Here is a 19,402-nt window from a genome sequence, read left to right as displayed (position 1 = left end):
ATGCTCAACATTGTGAACGTCGAATCAACATATATTTTTACACTAGATACGAATTAAAATGATAAATTCTAAGTAAATTATCTACGAGGCAATGGAAGGTAAAGGTATGTTCCGATATCCCTTACGTGAATTGGAACGGGTTTTGCATATGAAATAACGTTCCGTTCCACGATCACATCACTACGCTCACACTTAGGTATAAATTATTGTTAACTGCCGTTTTTGAGACATTTGTATACTTTTGAACGTTATAAAAAGTGTGTCATTAAAAATAATTCAAAATAACGTACTCCTCTCATTATTAATAATCTATCTATCTGATGTTTTGATTATTAAAGATCGACATTTAAAAAATTCTTCATATTAGACATTTTCAAATCTTTGACTCTATCGATCGACAAATTGGATGGATTGGTTATTGATAATGGGTGTTATACTCTTGACATGGGATTGTTCTTCGTGTATTTGAATTAAACTCTTTATTGAGACGAGTATAAAAACTGATATTTTGTAGGTATGAAGTTGAAAACGGATTTTTTGAAAAATCCGTTTCGTTGAACGTTCAAAAGTGAAACTGATTATAACCCAAAATACCTTTACAAACTGGTTGTAGATAATATCGCACGTTTTGTGGCAATATTGCTTACGAATGATAATAAATTTACAATTTTAGAAATAATTCTTCGAAGAAATGCACATTTTGTGAATTAAAAATCTGCATGCATTCCTAATATACCCCAAAAATGTGAATCAAATAATAAATACATTTTAAGAAAACAGGTTCCAAGCCTTTTTTAATAATAACTTAACTGTAAAAACTTCAAATTTACTTCAAAATTACAATACAAAATTTTTATTACAAAATTACAATACAAAATTGACCAAACTGTATTTGAGGTAGGTACTTTTAACTATTATATTTTGTGACAAGTGATTTTGTCACGAAACGTGCGAGTAGTTGTTGATGTTAATCTTATACTAAAATTACAATTACGATAGAATATTTTTATACCCGCTTCACCTGTCGTATAATTGTTAGATTGGTAAGCATCTGACGCGTCGATGAGTGATAACCTTATATCCTTAAAGAAGTTCATCATCATCATTAATCCACTACAGTCCCACTTCTGGGCACGGGTCTCTTCTCAGAACGAAGTATTAGGCCATAATCCACCGCACTGGTCAAGTGCGTATTGGTAGACTTCACATACCTTCTCATACAAGAGGTCGAGTTTCTTAACCACTAGGCTATCACTGCATTTTGCTAATTAGTTAATCGATTCAAAAACGTAAAGTAGTAGGGGCATTACATTTGCTTTTTATATAGTACTAGTGGTGCCCGCGGCTTCGCCCGCATTTTAAAGAAATAATATGACATACATAAAACGGAAAATTTGTACCTGCATTGGAATGACAGTGGTGCCATCTGTCAATAATTGGTCTTACCAACTCCCAAACCCTCGTGGCCTCTTGGACAACAACTTTGCTAAAGATCAACACTTGATCAAATGCATAGTTTCCGATTCTATAACTACTTACGAATTAAAAATTAATTAAAAAACCTTTCCCCGCGGACTAAATTGTGAATCTAAACCATTATCAAGTCCTCTGGAACACACACAACAAATTTCATCAAAATCAGTCCAGTCGTTTAGGAGGAGCTCAGTGACATACACACGCACATAAGAAATATGTATATAAAGATTAAGGTGCAAAAGTATTAAGTCCTCAGAAGGGGCAACGCCTTCTTCTTTTCTATATGGCGATGGTTATAGGTGCCCATGGACGGCAGTCACCACTTCACCAGATGAACAGGTTCTTCAATCTTAAACAAACACTACTAAAACACCTAAGTTCAAACGTACGTTGTCTGTCAATTAGTTGGTATTGAATATCATTAGATATAAAGATGATTAAGTTTTCTACATTTGTTTGTTTCTATAAGAAAATCATACGAGCACCTAGACTCAATTTGTCTTATATAGAAAATAATTTCCCTTCGCAAATAAGATAAACCTATTATAATCTATTTTTAATGTTGTATACTTGTAAACGATGTTACAAACAAGAATTCGGGTTTTTTGAAAAAGAGTTCTTCATTTTGGATTTTCCTAAATTCAAATTTATTAAATAAATTCGTCGACAGCTCAGATGCTTAACTCAATATTAAATTAGTAGTGTCAAAAACTTAGTATTAAAACGTTAAGTGTTAATAATACTAGGAAATAAATTGTATAAACGAGGGCGAAATGGACGGTTTTCAGTAAAAACTAAAGTTATTTCCTTTTGTCTTACTACAATTTATTTTATTATTTCATATTTTACATGAAAAGTTTCAATGATTTAAGTGTATTTTTTATATCCTAAAAGATAGAAGCGTTTGGATTTTCACGTACTTAAATTCAAGAAATTATTTTATTTTAGCGTAATGTGTGATGTATATTTATTTAATTATATTCCGATTAATTTTTTATTGTGACATTATTTTCCAAACAATTATCTTATGCCATGTAAAAATATTTTAGTTCTTTTTGCAGTTTAATAATCATAATGAAAAAATGAAAACATTATCAAATTTTCTTAAAAATGATTTTGCATTGAAAATACTATTTGTCGTAAGAACAAATAAAACTCACAATGTTTCAATTTAAGATGGTGTTTAGTGTTGAAAAAAAGCCAGAAATAGCTTATGTCTAATTTGGCCTTAATTTCCATTTTAACTGCATTATTTGATCCTGTATAATTCCATTAAATATCCGAAAATAACTAAAATATGTTTTAAAAAATGTATGTAGTGTTGTTCCTACTAATATAGACGTTGAAGTCAAAAAATCACAAATTAGGCGATGTTATGACTAGTGTTGCAAACGATCTAACGACTCTGGTACACATACAAAACTGTCTCATCACGAACTACGTTTTAAAATCAGATTTTAACGATGTGGTGAAAAGTCCTTTAACTCCGGTAACGCGTTAAGGATAAACGACGTTATCACAACGTTAAACAGTTAAGTCAAAAAAATCTGACTCCAACTAGAAACGAGCTGATGATCTTAAAACAGATTTTGGTGATTATGAAGCAGTGATCACTAATTGGCGGCAAATTAGCCTTTGCTTTGTTTTTTGACTTTAATCCTATGAGTAATACTAATATGTATTTCTTGTATGATAAATATATTTTAATTTAAGATTAAGACTTACAATGTTGTCCGATAGCATTTAAACCATTCCTGTATTCCAAAACTTTGTTGTGTAAGTGGCAGCTCTCGTTTCAAGTAATAATTTGTCTTATGTGTGCAATTATTTACCAATAAAAACATACAACTGGACAAATAGAACCTTTTTTGTGAAATTTATTATAAAATGTGGAAATATTAAATTGATGAAGCCTATTCCAAACATTACTGAAAGATTAAAGATCTATGAATGAAATATATTTGATTCATTCATTCTGTTCATCAAAGCTTAGTACAGTTGGCTTGTTTTCATAAGATCTTAAGGCAATAGTATATGCAGCGCTTGTAAAATCACCAAAAATTCGATCAAGGATGAATGATTTACAATCATTGAATTCTTTAGAGAATACACATACAAATTGTTACTTGAAACAAATTTTAAAGTAATATATTTTATCTTGTTTAAATTATAAGTTTATAGTCTTGTGAAATGTGAATGGAGACATCGTTTTTAAAAATTGGGACCAAGCTCTGAATTCTAAAAGTTTTTGTCTTGCTTTCGAAGTGCCAAAAAATACAATTTTTAGAAAATAATTTAAAAAAATCATGTAATTACAACTGAAACACATTTAAAATTAATTAGTAAGGATTCTTTCTTTGTAAAAAGTAATCGACTGGTCGACTAACTACGTTTTAAATTACATTCCGAACTATTTGTGGCCATTTTTGAACGCATATTTTTCAGTGAGCGGAAATAAGGTTGAATGAATGAATGTGATAATGGGTATATTATTCAAAGATTTGCTTATGTTATTATTAATTAACATTCAATAAACAACTAAAGGATCTTAAAATAAAAAAATTAAAATGAAGGTTATTTTGTACCACTTCACAAAATAACGTCAATAATAATAATTTTACCATTTTGATATATTTCGTTATAGACTAAATGAAGGCATACACGACTGCCAAATTTAAATGATATGGAAGCAAGACTTGTAAGAGCAATCCAGTAAAAATCTATTCACATTGCACTCGACGTGTTGTGTGCTTTCTGTAAAACTTGGTGCCTTTTTATTATCGTTTTAGCCCCTGTTTGTAAAATCATCTTCGCGTTTCAAAGGTCATCAATACGTGTATATTAATATCACATATCTCGAGCAGTGTCATTATTTGGCCAGTGTATAGTGGCTTATTTTAAATCCACACTTTACATAATATAAGACACATTGCGTTTGACAACAAATAACTGTTGGAGCGTTTGAATGCTTCCTTCCTATTGGTCGATAGATCTCAAGGCCGTGAAATATGGCCTCTGATTGGTCGAATGTAAGTGTGGATAACACGACATGTAAATATGTTATATTCTTCATTGTTCTTCCAATTATCGTTTATTGTAGAGATTTGAAAGCAATAATTATAATTTAAATTCTATTAGTAGTTGATTTATTAGATGATTTATTTTATTAATTAAATATGATGCGTTAAATTATGTTGAGTGTCTCATCATCATTATTCGCACAATATTATAATCGTAAGAATATGTTTGTGTACTAATATAAATATATAAATTGAGTTTATTTTCCCGACGACGTTATTTCTGTAAATAATCTTATCACAAACTATATCAATAAGTTAGTTATAGGAATAATGTCGGCATATTAACTTTAATGTTGAAATTAATGTACCTTATGTATATAGGACTTCAGGGATAGATACCAGTTGTTCGACTCTGGATAGCTAGGAAAGAAATGTTGGATAGATCACGGGCCAAGGGTGATCGGTTGTCGCGGACAGATGTAATAATAAACGTAATTATACATACACGGCAATGTGTTTTATTTTTAAACCATTTTTAATTTATGGAACCTTTTTTTCTATTCATAAATAACGGTTGCTAGAAGCACTTTCATATAAATTTTCATGAAATTCAAATTTATATCTTCAAGAGCAAATAGTTTTTAAGTTGTCCTGATTTTAAATCCTGAATTTTCCCATACTATCCTTGTTAAGATATTTATTTTGAATCTCAATTCCGTAGCGAAAAAAATACGTAAACTTAAATGTTCTATGGTATACGACAGGTCTAAAGTAAAAATTAGGTTACTTCGGGAGTCAATATTTGATTATTATATTCAAATTAAACAAGTTTAACAAATTACTATCATATATTTGCTTAAATATAATCTATTGCACCTAATCAAATACCCAATAACAATTTTCGTTTCTATAAAAAATAGTTTCTTATAAACAATATCCTTAACAAAATATTTACATTTATATTATATATATAAAAATGCCACAGTCTCTGTGTTTATACTAAAATATACAGCTCTGATGTCATAGCAATTATAAATCATTTGAATATGTATGTAACATATATAATACCCTGAATTAGGTATTGCATTATCCACAAATTGAGGAATTAAATAAATAATATATTTGAATCCTCTATAAGATAAAAAAACGCTATAACATCAGAATTATTCTTAAACGATGTTCACAACAGTTATGATTCGCGCATTTACTATATTTGCAATTTATGTATATTATATAAAACTTAATTTTTTTTTATAAACCCACATTCAATTTCAAAGTACACATACATCTATGAAACAATCATGAAAAAATCACATAACCATATTACAGATACCATGCATTTCGTTGTTATTGTTGTCTAATAGCACCACTCCTTCCCAATAATGTCGTAATCCACTGAGGGATTAAATCCAGGAGTTGTACCTGTGTATTCTACACAATATATGGAGAAAACTGCGAAGGGAGAAGTTTATGTACAACCTAAGTCTAACGCCCGTTATTAATATTCAATCTAACCAAAGAGCCTACTAAAGATCGAAATATATCTAGTAAGAAATTCAAAATATAAATAATTGATTATTAAATTAAAAGTAGAAATAATTAATTATTAATAATGGACGTGTGTTAATGATTTGATATGAATATGGTAGACATGTAAAAACATATAATTACTATAGAAATATAACACTACACAATTCAATCATATTCTCTCTGAACTCTTGAAAAACGTTACCAATGTCGACAAATATTCACATTAGGAATCAAATTAATAATCATAAATAGACAATGCTACATAATTTCCAATAACAATCCATTATTAACATTGCAATTTCTGACTAAAAAAAATAAAATATTTTATTTGTTCGGCAATATTTGAATATTCACAAGCATTGAGGAAATAATATAAAAATCAAATTAAAGTATAAGGAAAATGAGTTATAATTTTCCTTAATGGTCAACGCTTTTTTGGAATAATTAAACCATTCCTATTGTTTAACTTGACGTTGTTTGATGATAATAGTAGCGCAAAAGAAAATTTAACTATAATTATTTATCGTTAATCCAATTTTATTTTTTATTACTGAAATAGAAGACTTTCATAACACAAATACACAAACTTTATAAATGCGATAAAACTACTAATTACATGATAATTATAAAAATTACATTCAATAATCCGTGTATGACTAAATATTGGACTAAACTCTTAAAATTATGTCAACTTTATACTAAAAGTAAAGATAATAATTATTTTAAAATAAATTAACAATAATAGTACATAAAACAAAGTTTTTAAAACTAATAAAAATAAAAATTTAAAATATTAAATTTATTTAAAATATAAATTAATGTTATCTTTTGTTGCGATTGAAATAAAAAAATATTATGACCTAAAATGTGACGTCAAAAATATTACTCTGTGATAAAATTGTAACATGAATTTTACATAAATATTTTTTAATTTATTTTAATTCTACATTGGCATTTGAAATTTATTTATTTACATAAATATATTTTAAATAATACAATTTTTTATTGTATGATCATAAAAATATTTATATAATTTAAGACCTTTCATACATTATGTTACGTATTCTGGAGTATAATCAATTTTGATTTAGGCAATGTCATGATTATAAAATACATTTTTAAATAAAAAATTTAATAGGAGTTTTAATTTAATTTAAAATTTAATAATAATAAAGAGTCAGTTTTAAACTAGAACACATTTAAAATATTCTCCATTTAGTTACAAGATTTTGTTAACATTTTATATGAATTACTTACTTACTAATCTCGACAGAACAGAAGGCCACTAGAGACACATATAAGTCCACATAACATTATACCTAATGTTTGGCAAAAAATAAAACTAAAATTTTATCTTGTTTTAAAATAGGCTCCTTACATATAGGGTACCGCAATCAATTTCAAGTGGGTGATTATGATTATAAATTATAATGTTAATGGTAATAAACATAATTTCGATAACAAACACATTCGAACAAATCGTATATAACTATAAATAGATATAAACATACCCTGCAATGTATATATGTAACGGTTTTATTACTGTAAATGCTCATTGTAAAAGAATAAAAATATAATAATTATTGGTTAACTCATTCAAAATCTGGAGTCATGGCGGTGCTTCCGCCAAGTCGAGCCATAATTGGTTTTTCAAACAAACGCATGTAGTACACGGCAATTATAGCGTTTATTTTTTTATAATATCAAGTAGCAAACGAGCATGCAGTCCACCTGATGGTAAGTGACTACTGCCGCCCATGGACATTTATAATCAACCTCAGGTAAGATTTCCATCTGAGGTCGGTAAATGCGGTTGCTACCCATGAGGACTAAGCTGGAACGCCTCGGATAAGTATATCTCCCTTACCACATACTTCAAACCAGAACACAGCAGCGTTTAACACTGCTGTTATAAGGCAGAAATAGATGTAGTGGTGGTACCGCCAGAGTCGAACCACAAAGGGTTCTACCATTTGGAAAGTATGAAGATATAAAATGTTCATGATTTTAGAATTTTGTTTTGTATATAATGAAGAGCATGTAACATAATTAATATATTACTACTAGTTTTACAACAAGCATTTACAGAATTGATCCCGTCATACAGAACCTCATGCCGCATGGTGTTTGAGGTCAAATATCTCCATCAGCAGGGGCTCTATGGGGTTCACGTCTAGATAGACCCCCGTAACCTCCTCCGCGAACTTCTTTAGTTCTAGAATCTTCTGGATCAGCTTCAGGAAGGTGGACTTCGCTTCGCACCCTGGGTAGACACTCTCTAAGTAACGTCGTAGGAGGTAGTAGTAGGAATTCTGAAATAAATGGTTATTTTGTACTTTGAGTGGATTTTACGGTTTGCTCTGAAGAGTTTTAAATTTATTTTCTGACCTAGTTGATACCAGGGTCTGGAGTAGCAAATGAGAATATAGATCGTGTAAATGGCAACTGCATTTTCCATGCCATTTATACGTTGAAGGTGGTAGAACCCTTTGTGGTTTGACTCCGGCGGCATCACCGCCACACCTATATCTGCCTCATAACAACAGTGTTAAGCGCTGCTGTGTTCTGGTTTTTAGGGTGTGGTAAGGGAGTCAGACTTTCCGAGGCGTTCCAGCTTAGCCCTCAGGGGTAGCGACGCATCAGTGGCCGACCTCAGGTAGGAATATATAATCGTATCTAGGGTTGATTACAGATGTCTATGGGCGGCAGTAGCCATAGCCGGCACTTACCATCAGGTGGGCTGCATGTTCGTCTACTACTCCCATCTTTATATATATAAAACAAAAACCTATCATCAATGATCATCTTAGATCTGATCGAATTGGTTGAACTGAGCTCGGCTACCTTGTGTTACGCACGTAATTTGATAACGTCACGACGCCCCTTGGCCAGCCTCAGCCCCTCCGCCTGCGTGTGTTACAGTGTGTTACGCGCCTAGTTTGATGACGTCACGACGCACGACCTTGGCCAGCCTCAGCCCCTCCGCCTGCGTGTGTTACAGTGTGTTACGCGCCTAGTTTGATGACGTCACGACGCACGACCTTGGCCAGCCTCAGCCCCTCCGCCTGCGTGTGTTACAGTGTGTTACGCGCCTAGTTTGATGACGTCACGACGCACGACCTTGGCCAGCCTCAGCCCCTCCGCCTGCGTGTGTTACAGTGTGTTACGCGCCTAGTTTGATGACGTCACGACGCACGACCTTGGCCAGCCTCAGCCCCTCCGCCTGCGTGTGTTACAGTGTGTTACGCGCCTAGTTTGATGACGTCACGACGCACGACCTTGGCCAGCCTCAGCCCCTCCGCCTGCGTGTGTTACAGTGTGTTACGCGCCTAGTTTGATGACGTCACGACGCCCCTTGGCCAGCCTCAGCCCCTCCGCCTGCGTGTGTTACAGTGTGTTACGCGCCTAGTTTGATGACGTCACGACGCACGACCTTGGCCAGCCTCAGCCCCTCCGCCTGCGTGTGTTACAGTGTGTTACGCGCCTAGTTTGATGACGTCACGACGCCCCTTGGCCAGCCTCAGCCCCTCCGCCTGCGTGTGTTACAGTGTGTTACGCGCCTAGTTTGATGACGTCACGACGCACGACCTTGGCCAGCCTCAGCCCCTCCGCCTGCGTGTGTTACAGTGTGTTACGCGCCTAGTTTGATGACGTCACGACGCACGACCTTGGCCAGCCTCAGCCCCTCCGCCTGCGTGTGTTACAGTGTGTTACGCGCCTAGTTTGATGACGTCACGACGCCCCTTGGCCAGCCTCAGCCCCTCCGCCTGCGTGTGTTACAGTGTGTTACGCGCCTAGTTTGATGACGTCACGACGCACGACCTTGGCCAGCCTCAGCCCCTCTGCCTGTGAGTGTGTCACTCACCTGCTTCAGCATGATGACGTCACGACGCACCTTGGCCAGCCTCAGTACCTCTGCCTCCGAGTATGTTAGTGTGTGACTCACCTGCTCCAGCTTGATGACGTCACGATGCACCACCTTGGCGCGGTCCGGCGTGAACAGCAGGATGGCGGACATGACGAGGATCACGTGCTCGTCGGTCCGCCATCGTGGCTCGAAGGACCGAATGAAGGACTCGTGGGTCCGGTAGATGTCGCCTTTGGCCAGCTTCAGCACTTCTGTTTGGATGCTGCCGTACTGGGATTGTGAGTGGGGTAGCTGGGGAAATACCGAGTCGTTATTATATTGAAGAGATATAAGACATGTTTAGGTTAGGTTAGGTTATAGACATTCCTTAGCGAATACGAGAAAAAGCATATTTATTTTTTAAAATAGGAGAACTTTTCATCCTATTTCAGATTATTTATTCCGCCTTCTTTTCTTACCATTTCAGAATATTTATATTTATTTTATACATATCTATATTACCTTCCATTGATTTCTCTGTCCATCGTATGTCATAGTACTTCGCAGAATCATCATTTCTATACAACCTCCCTTTAATAGAGCCACCTGAAAATAACAAAAAAATATAATATATACAAACCTTTTAAAACTTAACTAACTTAACTTTTAAAATTATGCCTTTTTGCTAAATTAGCTAACTAAAAAATTTTTAAAAACATTTTTAAAAACAAAAACAAAGATTTCACATTTTTTATCTGTGTCTCTTACTTCACTATAAAATAATCATAGCATTTTAAGCAGAACTCTATCACTTTTACTACCAAAATACGTTCTGTAATCTCTCCTAATTTTTTAACTTCCCATTTTTTAGCGGAATTTTCTTACCTGATCCTCTTCGCACATGTTCTTGAAGGCATTGATCTTCTTGGCCATTTTGATGAACCGCCTTATTGCCACAGCGGTAAGGTTCACTATCCTGATTAACCGGGGATCGTGCTTACCATCGTCGTCCTGAAACAATTAATAATAACCGATTGAAATTGGTCTTTCAAAACGAACTATCGGTTTCTGTCTTAATTTCGGTCGTAACTGAACCTTTCTTAGACTTTTGAAAATTTCATGGAACTCCCGATACTCGACAAGAGATGGCGCTACTCCAACCTGAGTGATGCTATCGATATTTTTTAAACATGTTTGTTTACATTTCCCATATTAACATATCATCATCATCATCATCAACCCATTACTGTCCCACTGCTGGGCACGGGTCTCCTCTCAGAATGAGAAGGATTAGGCCGTAGTCCACCGCGCTGGCCAAGTGCGTATTGGTAGACTTCACATACCTTTAAGATTTTTTATAAATCTCTCAGGTATGCAGGTTTCCTCACGATGTTTTCCTTCACCGTTTAAGCAAGTGATAATTAATTTCTAATACGCACATAAATTTGAAAATCAGAGGTGCGTGCCTGGGATTTGAACCTCGGACCCCTCGATCGGGAAGCCGCGTTTCTTAACCACTAGGCTATCACTGCTTTTATTAACATATGTTATCTCTTTAATAATATATAATTCAATATAAAATAAATAACTTACAATACAAGTACACATTGTATAACAGTTAATATTTTTTCTTGTAGTAAGCCCATTTGTATTATATCGATCATGTGAAATAGAATTTAATTGCCAATAAACTAACGAAAACCTAAATAACCCTAATCCATTTCTATTAATATCTTTCTTAAATATGTTTTTATTTATATATAAATTACCTTTAGCGAACTAGCCGAGTCTCCTATTAACTGAGACATGTCATCGTCTATGGGGGCGTGGAGAGCCTTATTCGCGACGATCAGTTCGTTTAACTTCGCACGTTCAACCTGTAACAATATAAGAATCTTACTAATATTATACATGAAAAAGTTTGTGAGGATGGATGGATGTTTGTTACTTTGAAGGTGGTAGAACCCTTTGAGGTTTGACTCCGGCGGCACCACCGCCACACCTATTTCTACCTAATAACAGCAGTGTTAGGCGCTGCTGTGTTCCGGTTTGAAGGGTGTGGTAAGGGACACATAGTTTTCCGAAGCGTTCCAGCTTAGTCCTCAGGGGTAGCGGCGCATCTGTGGCCGATCTCAGGTAGGAATATCTAATCCTATCTGGGATTGATGTCCATGGGCGGCAGTAGCCACTTACCATCAGATGGAATGCATGCTCGTCTGTTACTCCTATATTATAAAAAAAAAAACTCTTTTAGGAAAAAAATAATGATCGGATTCAAATGATGTTTGGCACACATATAGTTTACATTAGCTGGATTCGCATAGGATATATGCAGAATTGCAGACTTATATAGAACTTTAATCCTATTTGGAGTTGTTTAATAATATTATGTATATTTTGTAAACATTAATTAAAACAGTAACCAGTATCAACCAGTACTAAGATAAGCAGGTAATTTAATTATTTTTTCAATAACTAAATGTTATCATTATGAGAAAACTTCGTGAATCACGTTATTATAATATATAAGTATTATAATCATACCTACACGACAAATTTAGTTATATCGATATACTAGCTGACCCGGCAAACTTTGTACCGCCTCAAAATCTATTTATTAAATATATTTCATATTAAATATAGCCTATGTTACTCGTGGATAATGTAGCTTTCGAATGGTGAAAGAATTTTTAAAATCGGTCTAGTAGTTTTTGAGCCTATTCATTACAATCAAACAAACAAACAAAGTTTTCCTCTTTCTAATATTTGTATAGATGTATAGTTTTTTAATTGGGGCAGCATGCATTCTCGAATAGGTACCTATTTTTCCTGTTTTATAAATTATAAATTAACTTCAAACCTCTGAATTAAGTGATATGTGAGATTTAGTAATAATTCATCACATGCTTGAACGATGAAGGAAATCATCATGATAAAACCTGCATACCTGACACATTTATAAAAGCTCAAAGGTGTGTGAAGTCCATCATTTCGCACTTTGCCAGCGCGGTGGATTATGGCCAATCCTTCTCTTTCTGAGGAAACCCGTGCCCAACAGTGGAGTGATGGGTGATGGTGATGTGTATTCATGTATTTATGATTTTTTATTTATATCTATCATCATAACCACAGATTAGTATCGTAACACAGCCGCACAGACGCGACTATGAATAATATTTTATCTATACATATAAATACTAAGTGTGGTAAGGGGGACAGACTTTTCCGAGGCGTTCCAGCTTAGTCCTCAGGGGTAGCGGCGCATCTGTGGCCGACCTCAGGTAGGAATATCTAATCCTATCTGGGGTTGATTACAGATGTCCATGGGCGGCAGTAGCCACTTACCATCAGGTGGACTGCATGCTCGTCTGCTACTCCTATATTATAAAAAAAAAAACAAATTGGAGTGTCTGTTTTTAATATTGAAATAACAGCTTTTTACTACGGTACATACACCAAAATAACATTTTTTACAATTTTTGTCTGTCTGTCTGTTTGTTATGGCTAATGTAACTTAGGCTACTTATATTTTAGAACTGTGCCCCTGTTTTTTTAACGCGGGTGAAACCGCGGGGCATTGTTAGTAGAAAATAAATATATTATTTCGCCTGCCACGGCCCTTGTCTGACACGTTCTATGTCTGTACATATAAAGAACATTTAGTTTATTCATCTATATAAGCCGCAGGACTAAGTTTGATTCTGTTTTATAATACAATAATTACTTATTCTCTATATTAAAATTTAATGAGTCACAAAGCGATATCGGTATAAATGGTTGATTCATAGCTATGACTAGTAAATTCCAATGTTATCCTTTTATTAACGTTTTTGTACCTAACGATACGTTACAATTTTATAGAAATGTAGATGTTTTGCAATATAATAATGAAAGATTCGTGATATGAATTGTTAGGGCTTCGCATCTTCGAAGGTGGTAGAACTCTTTGTGGTTAGACTTCGAAGGCACTACCGCTATAGCTATTCTGCCTTACAACAACAGTTAAGCGCTGTTGTGTAAGTAAATGTGTTAGACGTTTGAATTTAGTCTTCAGAGGTAACAATACCTCAGTGGTCGAACTGAGGAAAAATCTTATGTGAGGTTGATCATAGAAATGTCCATGGACGGCATTGGCTTCAGGTGGCTATCTTATATATAAAATTCTCGTATCACAATGTTAGTTACCGTACTCCTCCGAAACGGCTTTACCGATTTTCACCAAATTTTATATGCATATTCAGTAGGTCTGAGAATCGGCTACTATCTATTTCTCATACCCCTAAGTGACAAGGGTTGTTCACATTTAACATTTTTTTATTTATATGGCAACACAACGTTTGCCGGGTCAGATAGTATAATATAAAGAAGTTTTTCAATTTATACGCATAGAGCATATGCTCTATTTTTGGAGTCGATGTCACTGTCACTTACATTAAAGCTCAATGTGTGCGTGAAGGTACCGTTTAACTCGTTGGGTTTTTCAAGATTTGCCTATGTATTCATCCATCCATATCCATACATAATTAATATTATGTGCATGATGTCACTTTCATTATTCTTTAACCGCAAAATTCATTATTATTGTGGCTTCATCCATATATTATGAACACATCATTGGCTGTGTATTACGTTAGGTATAAAATACCAAACGAGAATATAGTTTACATTTATAATGTTCCTTACGTCAAAACTACAAGATGAAACCCTCATAAGATGACTCGTTTGTCTGTTTCTATCTATATAATTTCCTCCGAATCTACTTAACCAATCACTCTTAGTACTTATGAATTTCTGTTAAACAAACATCTTATACATAAAATTCTCGTATCACACGGCGTACCGATTTTCACCTAATTTTATATGCATATTCAGTTGGTCTGAGAATCGGCTACTATCTATTTTTCATACCCCTTGTAGGTTTCATTGTTCACCCTTATTTTTTTTATTTATATGGTAACACAACGTTTGCCGGGTCAGCTAATATATGTATAAAGTAAATAAATATTAATAATTATAAGGGATTCAAGGGGGCAAATTAGGCAAATTAAAAAAACATATAAAATGAAAGGTCTTGTTTCAAAGTTTTAAATATATTTTGTTACTATATTTAGTAAATCGTTTTAAAATTATTTAAGTATGACGAATATTGACCATTCTGTCTTTAGATCCGTGCCCAGCAGTGGAATAAATCAAAAACAAGTTCATCAAAGAGTTTCGTCATTTTTAAATTGAGCTCTTAACCCCGGATAACTCCCGAAAGAGGGAGTAGTTTTGTATAAGTCTGGTAAGAAGTTTCTACAAAAGTTCCCTTACCTCATTGAGCTCTCTCGAGGACCCACTGCAGTTGGTAACTGAGGTGTACGCTTCGAATTCGAGCTTGATAGCTTCACAGAGTATCGACTCCATTGAGTTTGGTTCTATTCTGTGAAAATAATATTTTAGTATTAGTGTTTTTACAAGGTAGTCTTACAACGATAGCGCTAAAGGATCCTGAATCACGCAATCAAAGTTTTCTAAGTATTGTGTATATATACAATCTTCTAAGTTGGAGTAATGGAGGCCACTCCTCAGAAAATATGTTCTCGTCTAGTAGGAGAGTAATGGTTTGATTCCATATACTTTACAGAACAACATAAATAAAGTTTAAACGACCAGGACACTTGGGTAGGGGAGGTGCCACAGGTGACCATCTTAGTCCTCAGGAGTATTAAAGCAGATTGTTTTATATGGAGTTGGTTCGAAAGTTTATGGGCCGCAATGACCACTTACAGTCAGATGGACTGCTGTTGGATGAATGTTACAAAAAAAGAAGAATATCAGGTTAGTCCTGTGCATTGTTGACATCAAGATCAATTTCTATCAGGTCATCAGGTGGACTGCATGTTATAATTGTTTATTAAAAGTTAAGTAAAACCAACCTCTCAACATCCTGCAGGATGTCCCGTGCCTTGTTGACGTCAGGGTCGGTGCTGGTTGAGGGGATCTCTTCACAAACATGTTGTGGTTTCGCCTCCCGGCCGTACACTATCGAGTCACCGTTTGTCAGGATTTGTCTGGGAATCAAACTATATATTAGTTAATGATTTTAACTATTTTTTTATCACGCTTTTATTAGCTTGGATTGTATCTATGTATGTATGTGTTTAACGGAATATTTGAACTCGATTTTTACCCACCTTGAACGGTCCGATTAATTTAAAATTTTGGAAAATTATCAAGAACCGATGACAGTACACAATTTTAATAATTTTATCCCATCTTCCTTATCAGGATCAGGAAATAGGTATGGCGGTGGTGCCACCGGAGTCAAACCACAAGGGGTTCTACCACCTTTGAACTATTATGACTAGTAAAGAGTTGACGTTTTTTATATAGCTAACAGATTTCTTTTAATCATAATTTAGAACAAGTCACCTTTCAGACAAAAAATATTAAAACAGAATCGATTCATTTATTTAGGAGTTATGGTGCAACAGACGGACAGATGCACCAACATATAATAAACTCCACCTATAAGTTTAAGAAATTAATTATCTACATAACAAACACCTCTCTTATGTATTATTATAAAATAACAGTGGATTATCTACACTGTGATGGGTAATATATGATAAGATAATTTGCGGTGTAAGAGTCAGATGAATGTATGTAGAAAAAATAAAAAATGGTTTCTTTTTCACAAAACGGTCCACAATGTAGTCTTTTATGAAAAGGCAAAACAATATTCAATATTTTTATGTCAACTACTGTATATTATCTCTATTAATAATCTAGCAAAGTTTGAAGTGGCGATTTTTCACACTATTTTTGCTCTCCTGTAAAATTGACAAAATGTAGATACGTTCATCTGACTCTTACACCGCGAATTATGAAATCAAAAGCAACAAATAATATTCTTTTTATTTTTGTTTATGTAAGAAAAAATTGAAACCTACTGAAGTTTATAGTCGGGCCATTATGAACGTGAGAATATTTTTATCAGATCCCTCTTTCCCCCTTATGGGCATATCGGAACTCTCGCTCGCACTTCTAGTATTGTGCATAACAACAAACGCATTTGTCGCTAGTTAATAGCAGGTAATCAAGGAAAGGTTATAAGGAAATAATGCAAAATATTTTTAGGATGTATTTTAAAACGTCCTTTAATAACATCCATATTTATATTTTTGCAAAATTATATTAGTCATCAAAGAAAGCGTCCTATAATTATAGCTACCTGCGTCCGAGCGGTATCCCTTTACCGATATCGAGTTGTGCGCCATTGTCATATTCCTTTGACGTCATCTTTGAAGACTCAGGTCGCACGTTCGTAATGGCCCCACTATAAAATGACTTTCACATACACTTTACGAAGTGAAAGATGCTTTCTACACTCACAGCTCCAAACAAATATGCAAACATCCACACCCAAAAAAATATCTGAAATCTATTTAATTTAGATATCTATCTGGATGGGATATGAATCCGGAACCCTCTGCGCATCAGACCGGTATAGTGGCCACTCCGCTATGCTATGAAATAGGTTGCGCATGGTTAACTTTATAGTCTGTATTTCACTTTAAATATGGCAACACCTATTAAAGCCTTGAACTTTGATATCAATTGAAACAAAGTAAGGTTGATGACAGAGGATATGACATCCGAATAGTAAAGACAAAAAATAGACTCCAAATCGAAATTTTAAAATTTAAATTAATCTGAAATAAGACTGAGTCTTGTAATGGGTTCTATCACCTTTTCAGAGTTCTTCTTTATTTATATATTCTTGATTGACCATACAAAAAGTATTATCTAACAGATTGCAGCAAAAACATAGAACTTATCTTAACTTATCTTGTTTTGATATCCATTCTTAGAAATTACTATTTTATTTGTTTCATTGCCTTGAAAATTTTGTATGTCTAAGAAATAAGAAATAAGTATGTAAGCAATAAAATAAAAAATAGGCTTTAGGTTTGATCCCCGGCCAAACAAATATCAAAATAATGTATTTAGATTTCTGTTCTAGGTTTGCGTGTTTGTGTATTTGTCTTTACATGTGTTTGTGGTATCCACAATATAGGAAAAATCCAAGTGTGGGGCTATGAGTGAAGATGGTGTTGTTTCAAGAGAAGTAATAATAATAAATAATAACCATATACCATCGCCACACCTATAACTAATAACAGCAGTGTTAGGCGCTGCTGTGTTCCGGTTTGAAGGGTGTGGTAAGGGAGTCAGACTTTTCCGAGGCGTTCCAGCTTAGTCCTCAGGGGTAGCAGCTCATCTATGGCCGATCTCAGGTAGGAATATCTAATCCTATCTGGGGTTGATTACAGATGTCCATGGGCGGCAGTAGTCACTTAAGATCAGGTGGACTGTATGCTCGTCTTCTACTCCTATACTATTAAAAAAAAAACTTACCTTATACTATTCTGTTTAGTTTGCTCTGCATACACACTATCCATACTGTCACATATATAGGGGTCCGCTATCCTGTGCTCGTACAATGAACGGTTGATAATAGTCTTTTCATCTATCGGATACACTTTTATGTACTGTGGCTCGCTCTGAACCGGTGTGAACTGGTTATAAACCGGCGGAGACTGCATAGACTCCATGTCCTGGCTTAGCGGAGACTGCACGGTGCTGTTTGGACTACAAGTCGTGCTATTTAACACGTCATACTGCAGTACGTTGTCCTGAACGGGCATGTAATTAGCTGATGTTGTTTCCTCATCAAGTTTTATGTTTTTGGAGCTCGATACAGTGTCCTCTGGGTCCTGGAGTTGCCGTTTCTTTGCCCTGTTCTCTTCTATCTTCCGTCTCTTTTCCGCTTTGTCTTCATCCGACATTATGAACTCCTTCACCATACCAATAGAAAAACATTTCTCTAAACGACATTTCTGGCAAAATCTCCGCGTTATAACTGTTATCTCGCAGTTATTCGAGAACGGGCACTTGAACTCCTTGCTAGTTAGTGCGTTCCGTCTGAAAAAGGCCTTACAACTCTCGCAGGATATTGCGTTGAAGTTGTAACCTAACGCTTTGTCCCCACACACGAGACATATCTTTTGTAAGCACGATGGCAAGTCCTTCTTACCCCCGGTGCCTTCCTCCACCTTATTTTTCCCCTCACTGTCCATTTTAGTCACACAAAAACATCACATCACTGATAAACACTAACAAGATATCAATTAAGGATGTCGCCTTGAAAATCGCGGTACAATCGGAAATGGAACATTATGTGCGGCGTGAAAGCAGTTTATTACACGATTCGGACTAAAGACACGCCAATTTCGTTGGTAAGGGAAGATAACGCGATAATTTGCTAAATTATTTTGATAAATACTAGCCCAAACGATATTCATCGTATCGAATGACTAATGTCACTTATTATGTCATTCTAGCTGTCATTGAAGGACAGAACATAATTTAGTTTTTAAACATATTTGATAGAACTCTGAAATGAAATCATTCAGCCAATGTTTATGAAGTCTATAAATATTTTTTTATGAAAATAACAAACAAGGTCGATTCCTTTGTTAGC

At 34.6% G+C, this 19,402-nt stretch overlaps 1 protein-coding gene across 2 annotated transcripts; it reads right to left on the bottom strand.

The window, feature by feature from the left end:
* Window positions 1-5,638: 5,638 nt before the first annotated feature.
* Window positions 5,639-19,238, bottom strand: Hr96 (Nuclear hormone receptor HR96). Of its 2 annotated transcripts, none has more exons than XM_073077193.1 (8): window positions 18,277-19,238; window positions 15,792-15,938; window positions 15,187-15,295; window positions 11,643-11,750; window positions 10,759-10,884; window positions 10,396-10,479; window positions 9,973-10,185; window positions 5,639-8,338 (listed from the first exon to the last, which is right to left on the bottom strand). In XM_073077193.1, the coding sequence occupies exons 1-8, from the start codon at window positions 18,996-18,998 to the stop codon at window positions 8,138-8,140; spliced, it is 1,710 nt and encodes a 569-aa protein (XP_072933294.1). In that variant the 5' UTR covers window positions 18,999-19,238; the 3' UTR covers window positions 5,639-8,137. The 2 variants fall into 2 exon arrangements, with proteins under 2 accessions (XP_072933294.1, XP_072933304.1); XM_073077203.1 differs by having other exon boundaries at window positions 15,792-15,926.
* Window positions 19,239-19,402: the final 164 nt, after the last annotated feature.

The sequence above is a fragment of the Epargyreus clarus genome, unplaced genomic scaffold, assembly GCF_041222505.1.
Source record: "Epargyreus clarus isolate Ecla_fem2 unplaced genomic scaffold, WU_Ecla_fem_2.2 ptg000002l, whole genome shotgun sequence".
NCBI classification, from domain to species: domain Eukaryota; kingdom Metazoa; phylum Arthropoda; class Insecta; order Lepidoptera; family Hesperiidae; genus Epargyreus; species Epargyreus clarus.
Note: the sequence above shows the minus strand (reverse complement) of the source record. Positions and strands in the feature narration are given on the sequence as shown.

Excerpts from the sequence above, each read along its gene's own strand:
- Hr96 (XM_073077193.1), bottom strand. The coding sequence starts at position 18,998 with ATGGACAGTGAGGGGAAAAATAAGGTGGAGGAAGGCACCGGGGGTAAG. Across the intron at positions 10,480-10,758 it reads ACATGTGCGAAGAGGATCAG|GTGGCTCTATTAAAGGGAGG; the intron begins GTAAGAAAATTC and ends TGTTATTTTCAG. Across the intron at positions 8,339-9,972 it reads ACGTCATCAAGCTGGAGCAG|AATTCCTACTACTACCTCCT; the intron begins GTGAGTCACACA and ends CATTTATTTCAG.